The sequence below is a fragment of the Cyprinus carpio genome, chromosome B7 (genome assembly GCF_018340385.1).
Source record: "Cyprinus carpio isolate SPL01 chromosome B7, ASM1834038v1, whole genome shotgun sequence".
NCBI lineage: Eukaryota > Metazoa > Chordata > Actinopteri > Cypriniformes > Cyprinidae > Cyprinus > Cyprinus carpio.
Window position 1 is genome coordinate 46,687,424 of NC_056603.1, and position 7,917 is coordinate 46,695,340.

The 7,917-nt window shown below is 37.4% G+C and overlaps 1 protein-coding gene across 2 annotated transcripts; it reads right to left on the minus strand.

The window, feature by feature from the left end:
- Window positions 1-2,876: 2,876 nt before the first annotated feature.
- LOC122137883 (proline-rich receptor-like protein kinase PERK9) lies at window positions 2,877-4,354 on the minus strand. Of its 2 annotated transcripts, XM_042726885.1 has the most exons (3): window positions 4,135-4,354; window positions 3,843-3,990; window positions 2,877-3,756 (listed from the first exon to the last, which is right to left on the minus strand). In XM_042726885.1, the coding sequence occupies exons 1-3, from the start codon at window positions 4,225-4,227 to the stop codon at window positions 3,383-3,385; spliced, it is 615 nt and encodes a 204-aa protein (XP_042582819.1). In that variant the 5' UTR covers window positions 4,228-4,354; the 3' UTR covers window positions 2,877-3,382. The 2 variants fall into 2 exon arrangements, with proteins under 2 accessions (XP_042582819.1, XP_042582820.1); XM_042726886.1 differs by lacking the exon at window positions 3,843-3,990.
- Window positions 4,355-7,917: the final 3,563 nt, after the last annotated feature.

Consider the following 7,917-nt stretch of genomic DNA (forward strand, 5'->3'; position numbering starts at 1 on the left):
ACACAAGCTGGAAACTCAGCGCTCCCAGCAGAGCACATACATTAAACCTGTGTGCTTATGTGAGTTTCACCCCAGTGATAAAGCACTGGTTCATATTCCCTGTGCTGATTCAAACTTTTTGGTTTCTTGGTAGGCAGTGTATGGTGTCAATAAGGGTTTTGAACACCTGAGGTGCCAAATTCTGCAATTTGAAGATATTCCTGATTGTTCTGAAATGACAATTACTTAATGTCTTCATGAAAAAGCTAGAAGCTAAGCTAAAAGAACTGCAGCTCTAATGTTTCACGTGTTTCAACAGTGTGTGAAAACTACAAACCTGCAAGTGATGCCTTTGTATCCATGTTTTGTTGTAATAGTTACTCTTGTCAGTGTTCACACTTGTTAAAACAACTTAAACCTATATCCAGAAGTATACAAAAGAACAACAAGAGTGTTAAATTATTGTAATATTACTATTATTAATATATAAATATATAAATAATATTTTTTAAAAAGTTTTTTTTTTTATTTTTTTTATTTTTTTGACATTATCACTCTGCTTCAACTATTTATTTATTTAAATTATGGCATAAAAACAATGGAAGATTTTCACATTTTCTCAATCTTTTCCATGTGGTGAAATGCTGTAAACCTTTTTTCTGTTGTTGTTGTTGTTGTTTAAAATGTGAATTACACAAAATAAAGTAAACCTAAACCACTTTATGTTCCCAGTGCATGTTATGAACAAACTGCAAGCAGACATAAGGTGAACCAATCAGCTTAACTTGTCAATCTGTTAATGTTTTTAACTTTCTTCAAAACACCTAACCAGCATATGCTGTTTTTTTTCAACAAGGTATAGACACGCAGCAGCAGAGAATGGTTGTTAGTCCTGTTTGTAGTGCTAAAAGCAGGTATGTTCACTTACAGTTTGGGTTTAGTTTCGAAAGTGACAGCCACATTGTATATATTTAACCTTAACATTTCGGGACTAACAACCAAATTATGAGAGCATGTTCAGGTGACATGTCCTGCATGATTGGAACTGCAGTCAAAAACTAGTTGTCAGTCGCATCATTGACACATGTATGACATGGGCCGTGCATTGTGGGTAATTCTTTGCTGTCAGTCACTAGTATGTTAGAGCTGTCAAACTTTCTCTGGTTATGAAATATGGCAGAAAATATAAGTACTGGCTTGGTGGGTTGGAAAAAAAAAGACAAAACTCCTGTTAAGTGTTTGGGCAGAAGAGAAAGGGAGAAAAAATGGTCAGATGCAGAGGGTTTTTGACTCTGTGTCAAAAAAAAAAAAAAGGAAGAACACTTCCTGCACTCTATTCATACTTGCTATAATTATCTGTCGATATTTTTTTCAGCAATTAGAGAAGGGGATTGATTATCTGTTCATTGAATGTTCATGTTACTTTCTACTACTGCATGTACAGACAGTGTTTGGAATTGACAATCACATTTACTAACAGGTGTGTCTCGAATTGTCCTATTCACACAACTGTCTGTTTGAATAAAAAAAAAAAAAAAAAAAAAAACTCAAGACTCTATTCTGTTTTCCTAACATCTGTATGTGTAGTGACAGAGACAAAAATCTTTGGATCACTCTTTGGATCACAGTCAATTTTAAAATAACAGAATGACAAGTTCACATGGTTTATATGTACTTTCTTGTTCTCTTTCTAAGAGGTCACACAGACTGCTCTGCCACCAGCCTTAATGACGCTACTTGGTAAATGGTGATCATTTCCCTTTAATCATTGTTGATTACTGTCATTAGAGCCCAGCTAACTATTTCACACACCCTGTTGGTGGCACAGATTAATGGCACTACTGGGATGACTGTTTCTTAAAGCTAATTGGCTGCAATTCTTTAGATGCATTAGAAAAAGCCCATCACATAATCAGCCAAAGAGCTTAATTTTCAACTGTATATTTTATAAGCTTAAAGCTTTCAAGATAAAATGAAGAGCTGAGGTTGAGTACCTATAAGTCACTGTTTAAAAAATGTCTTTGCCTCAATTTAATCAGATGATTAGGCTTTTGGGAGGATTCTCTGTCTGTTGCCTTGTTTCACTTTAATGAATTCTCTTCAAACTCAATGATCTCATAAAATGTATAAAGCAGTCTTTGAGTTTGATAACCTCACTTCTTGTGTCTTTCTCAAGTGAAGCATAGACTGGCAAGTAAAATGCTAGAGAATAGTATATTTAATCCAGCTGTCATTTCTTATATTATGTCAATGTTCATATTCAGTCATTTATTTTTTATATATATATTTTCAGGCTGAAAAGAAAGGAGGTGCCTTTTGTAATCAGTCCCTTTTCCAAGTTAAGATTATGAATTAGTTCAAAGAGAGATACTTTAAATAAAAAAAAACCACCTAAACATGATTTTTGTTTTTTATGTATGTATATATATATATATATATATATATATCTTCATATATATATATATATATATATATATATATGTATATATGTATAGTGCTCCTGGCATGTCTTAGTTTGCTCTTTTCTTATTTATTTGCGAGTAAAGAAAGTTGTGGTTTTGAAGGCTTACTCTAGCAGAATTTCACCTTTTCCTCAGTGACTTTCTGCCTTTTCGCTGCACGTAAAAACAGTCCAGGGCTGACTGTTCAAATATTTTCTTTCAAGTACAGCCAGTAACTTTAGAGATCATTAGGCATCTAGACTGTTTATAAATTAAGTGAACTAAAGAAATAGCATCCGATTAGGGATTTTATACATTTCCTTGTATAAAGAGCTAAACAAATGCTCTACTCTGAAACCTGAAAACTATTTAAGTAAGAGTATATTTAAGGTATGCTTAATGGTTGTTGTCACGCCTCTGGTAATGGGAAAGCTCACGAAGATGAAGATTAGCTTTTCAATATTTAATAGATATCCAAGGATGAAAATCACAGGGCATTCCACAATCTGTAACACAAATAGTATCGGACAACCAAACTGAACAAAGGATAGACCTTATATAGGTGACTTGATGAGGGTAGCACAGGTGAGGAAGGTTAACTAATGAGACAAATGAACTAAACGAGATGAACTAAACAGAACAGGAACTCAAACGTGAAATATCACCCCCCTCCCAGAAGGCGTGTCCTGCGCCATAACAGTTCCAACGGAGAGTGGGGAGCGGGCATCCTGTAGGCTGGTGCAGGGTAGGAAAAGGGCGGAGACAAGGAAGGCCTCCAGGGCAGATCAGGGAGTTCAGAAGGCCATGGAGTAGCCTTCGTGGCCTTGTCCAGGTTCCCTGCCTTGGCCACTATGGCAACAGATATATAAAGGATATTTTCTTGGGGAAAACTAGGCATTTCCATGCCCAGAGGGATTCTGGAGGATTGGGCACTGGAGGGTGCTCTGGAGGAGCGGAGCTGGCTAACGCAGGAGGCTCATGAGATGAAGGATGGCTGGACAAGACCAGCTGAGGCGAAGGAGATGAAGGAGATTAAGGAAAGCTGGCGGGACCAGCGGAGATGAAGGTGAGCTGAACGGGACCAGCAGAGACAAAGGAGGGCTGGGCTTCTGGTTGAGCTCTGCCGAACATTCTGGGGCGAACTTTGGAGTGAGCATCGGGACTGAAAACCGCCTTTTCCTCATCCTCCTCTTTTGGGCTGAGGTTGAAGAAAAGGCTGATATTATCATAGGTCTGGAAAGTGGAGCGGCCGGCAGGTTTGCGAGTGGAGCGGTTGGTGGGCTTGAGAGTGGAGCAGCCGCTGGTTCTAGGCTCAGGACTGGAATGGTTCTGGGAGCTGGAAATGGAGGAAGGGAGACGGATCTGTTAATCTTGGGCATGCAACTTTAACCCCCAGGTCAGTGCTGTTGGAAACCCACTTACAGCCTCGGGGAAACACAGGAGGATAGGGGTGGTCAGAGCCATTGGCCAGGCATGTGGATGATACCGGCCTGGGGTAAGCTGGCGAGGACCAGAGGTTCACAGAAGAGTCTGGACTAGAACGGCTCTTATCTTGTCTAATTTCCTCTACCTCAAAGTTAGAGCCGTTTAAATACAGGATAAGATTTATTTACTAGACCAAAGAGAAATCACATACGAGAGAACTAAAACAGATGGTATTCTCGTCCAGTCCCAACTGAAAACAGGCACATAGTGAGGCATCAGGCCAGCTCACCAGATAGGAGAGCTTGATGAATTCCTCCACATACTTCTCCAAAGGCCGACCACCGTGCAGCAGGCACCATAGCTGGTCCTCAGCATAATTCATCTTGCTTTAAGGTCCGATATCCTGTCATGCCTCTGGTAATGAGAAGGCACATAAGAAGATTAGCTTTTCAATATTTAATAGATATCCAAGAACGAAGATCACAGTGTACTCCACAAGCTGAAACACAAATAATATCGGACAACCAAAATGAACAAAGGATAGACCTTATATAGGTGACCTGATGAGGGTAGCACAGGTGAGGAGGGTTAACTAAGAATAAGACAAATAAACTAAATGAGATGATGAACTAAACGGCTGCATTTGCAAAAAACATCATTAGCCAACTATGGTCGCAAGTTCATAGTTCAACAATTCAGTGTTTCCCGAACCCATAGTTCAAACGAACATTCGCAAACAGCGTCGCAAACTTACGTGCTAGGAACTACAGCTCTCTGCCTATGGTTAGAATCATAGTTTCTTGTTAGCAAGGGATATGGGCTTAAATAAATATGCTATTGGGCACAATAAGCAAGCTAGCATGCAGTACATTCTATATATTCCATTCTATCTAAATATAAATGCATTTTAATCTATGTATTTTTGCGTGTCTTCTAAAAGCGCAGTTTTTGAAGAGTGTGCATGTGCATAAATGAACCCCGGGGAACACCAGTATGATGTAAGAGGAAACCTGCAATGAATAAAACATAAAATAAAGCAAAATGACAGGGAACAAAACATAGTAAATTAATAATCAGGTGCCATGTTCAATATAGCAGCATCTTAGAGATGTCTAATCGGTTAAATAGCAGAAGTTCATGATTCAGGTGTGTGACGTCATTAACAATGGCCCTATGTTGTTTAACTAATGTGGTTCAAATGACGGAGATGCGACCGTATTCGGGAAACAGTCGTAACTGGCTAGTTTGTTTTAGCAACAATGCATCGTGCTATAGTGGTTAATCAGCGAGTTACATCATTGTATGGGAAATGCACCCCAGAACAGGAACTCAAATGTGACAGCTGTGAAAATGTGCTATAGTTACAAAGCTAGAAAGACCAATAATTCCAGTCATTCACAGCTCGTTTACAGTTGTCTGTGCTGTTGTCTATTCTTTAACACCTGAAGATGAATTTGGAGGTGGGCTTTGAAGTGAGTGTTTGGTGCACACAGCATCATTATCAATCTTGTTTCTCTCACTTTCTCTATTTATCCTGCTTTTGGCTCTCTTCTGGCCCACATTCAATCGGTGAGAGTTCAGAATGGTTCTCATCAGTGAGCCAGGTTGGGTCGCCTGCCTCTTCCACTTACTTAATGCCATCTATCTTTAGAGTTGATGCAAACTCAGCACTCTTTCCGTGAGTACCTTTTAAAACATCAAATGCAAGCCTTCCGGGCTGCTTTCAACTCCGGGAAAACAAAAAGGTGAAAAGGAGGAGGAGGAGGGAAATGAGGCGGAAGAAGAAGAGGATCTAGAAGGTAGTAATGGCATTTTTTTAAGGATGGCATACTATTTTATTGTTTGTATAAGTGTCCATATGTGTTATGTTATGTTATATGACACAGTGTTATGGCTTCATAATTATTTTAGAATAATATTAGTGTGTTTACAGGTTCCACATATCTATCTATCTATCTATCTATCTATCTATCTATGATTTTCTTTGAATTTCAGTTTATTTTAATTGTACTTTGTGACATAAAAAATTGAAATGCAATTCTGCATACTGGTTGCAACCTCAGTTCAAGTGTAGATGAATTTAAAATGCATTAATTTGGCTCTCAATCATGTGCAATATATTTAGTATAACTAAAGTAGTGTTTGTAATATTTTAGAATGGTATTCTAGTCTTTAATCTTAATCAAAATACATTACAATTATTATTATTTTTTTTTTTTGCTAATATCACATGGCTCTACATGAAGGCCAGAACTAGGCAGACCTTGCAATCCTCAACAATCACTTTGGACATAATTCAGTAATCTTTTTTTTCTTTCTCTTTTTTTTTTCCTGCACTGGAAATTCTCCTCCTTAATCATATTGACCCAAATATAGAGGCTCCAGTATGTGTCTTCATCTGTGCCATCTGGTACTGAACAAATATAATAACCCAGGCTCCTTACTGGGTCCCTTAAGGTCTGACACCTTCTGAGTGGGCTTGAATCACACATCATAATTATCATTAGTCAACTTCTCCTTTTTCACAAGAACTCTAATGTGGAGGATGTGGAGGATCATGAACCTGGACAAGCAGTCTAAATGTCACTGTACCTGGTTGTAGTCAATTAGGGGAAAGGGAGGGCGGGAGGTAATAAATGAGTGGGAACCAAAAGGTTAGGTGTAAAATCTGGGGATAATTACAGGGGCGGACCAGTGCCGAGGAAGTGTAATGAGATGCAGGGTGGTCTCTAAGATAAGATGATGATGGTGTAGAAAGAGGTCATCCTGGGTGGTTAAGACAATAACCAGTATTTATAGACGAGTTTGTTCCAGGAAAGCTGGACTGAGACCAACATTGCTTTTCTTTTTGAAAGAATAAAGGTCAGGTTATAAGATGTACTGTAGTACTACCAAAAGCAGAAAAAAGAGTAGTGCCTTTTAAAGTTAGGAGATGCATGTCAAAAGTCATATTTCTGCTTTTTGCTTGCCAATGTTTCTATCATCCAAAATAACCTTCAATGATGGAAAAAATAGTAAAACTCATTTTTATTAAATACGTCTCTTAAACTATCAGATTTTCACTCTACTATTATCATGTCCCAAAGAAATAGCAATGATGATATTATTATAATATATATATATATATATATATATATATATATATATATATATATATATATATATATATATATATATATATACACTACTACTTCTACTACTACTATTAATAACAGAATCAGTCAAATTAATGTTTAACATTGTTTATTGTGTTCCTTTTTTTTTTTTTTGGCAAATGAATTCTGCTCAAAATACGAATGTAGTGAGGCAGAAAGAGAGTTTGTAAGCATAACTGTACAGAAGGACAAAACGAGCTTAGAGTTGATATGCACTTCTTGCAGAGTCTTGCAGACTTCTTGCAGATCTTTTTTACGTAATCCAAAAAGCTTCCACACTGGTGAACAAACTTTTCCGGGTGTGGATAGAATGTCTTGCTTTTTCTTGTCATCTCCGGCTACATGATTTTGGTTGGCAGCAGTAGTTCCACACCTTGTCATCACCTTCTTTTTTCTGTTGGTGGCAACCAGCATTAAGGTGCAATACTGTCACATACTGTGTTGGAGTGTCGACCAGGTAGTTACTGGTGTGAGATTATTTATGATATTATTGTATGTGTAGTATTAACACAATATCAATATTTTATTTTTAAATAACACAGTTATCATCAATACTGATGTATTGCAACAACTTTAATATATGGTGCAGTTTGCTACTGCTATTATGGCGACAAAAAGCATGTTTCTCCATTGACAGGCTCTTGAAAGTTTGACATTTACTTTTTCTTTGTCTGCTGTCCTTGTTGTCACAGCTCAGAGTATTTGAGCAATTAGTTTGGATGTAAAGAAGACTTTGTTGTGAACTGTATGCCACTAATAAACACTTTACTCAAGACTAGTTTCAGTCGTGCTCACACATATTACATAAACCCAAGGTTTAAGTTATGGAAGTTATGATCTTTTTTTTTATGTATTTATTTGTTGTAATTTCATTCCTTAAGAATGCTATTCATCACCTTTTTTTTTTTCTTTTTTTT

Bases quoted from the DNA above. Each gene is read 5' to 3' on its own strand.
- LOC122137883 (XM_042726885.1), bottom strand. From the start codon at position 4,227: ATGAATTATGCTGAGGACCAGCTATGGTGCCTGCTGCACGGTGGTCGG. The intron at 3,991-4,134 runs GTGAGCTGGCCT...TCTAACTTTGAG, and splicing joins TCATCAAGCTCTCCTATCTG to GTAGAGGAAATTAGACAAGA. The intron at 3,757-3,842 runs GTAAGTGGGTTT...CTCCATTTCCAG, and splicing joins TCCTGTGTTTCCCCGAGGCT to CTCCCAGAACCATTCCAGTC.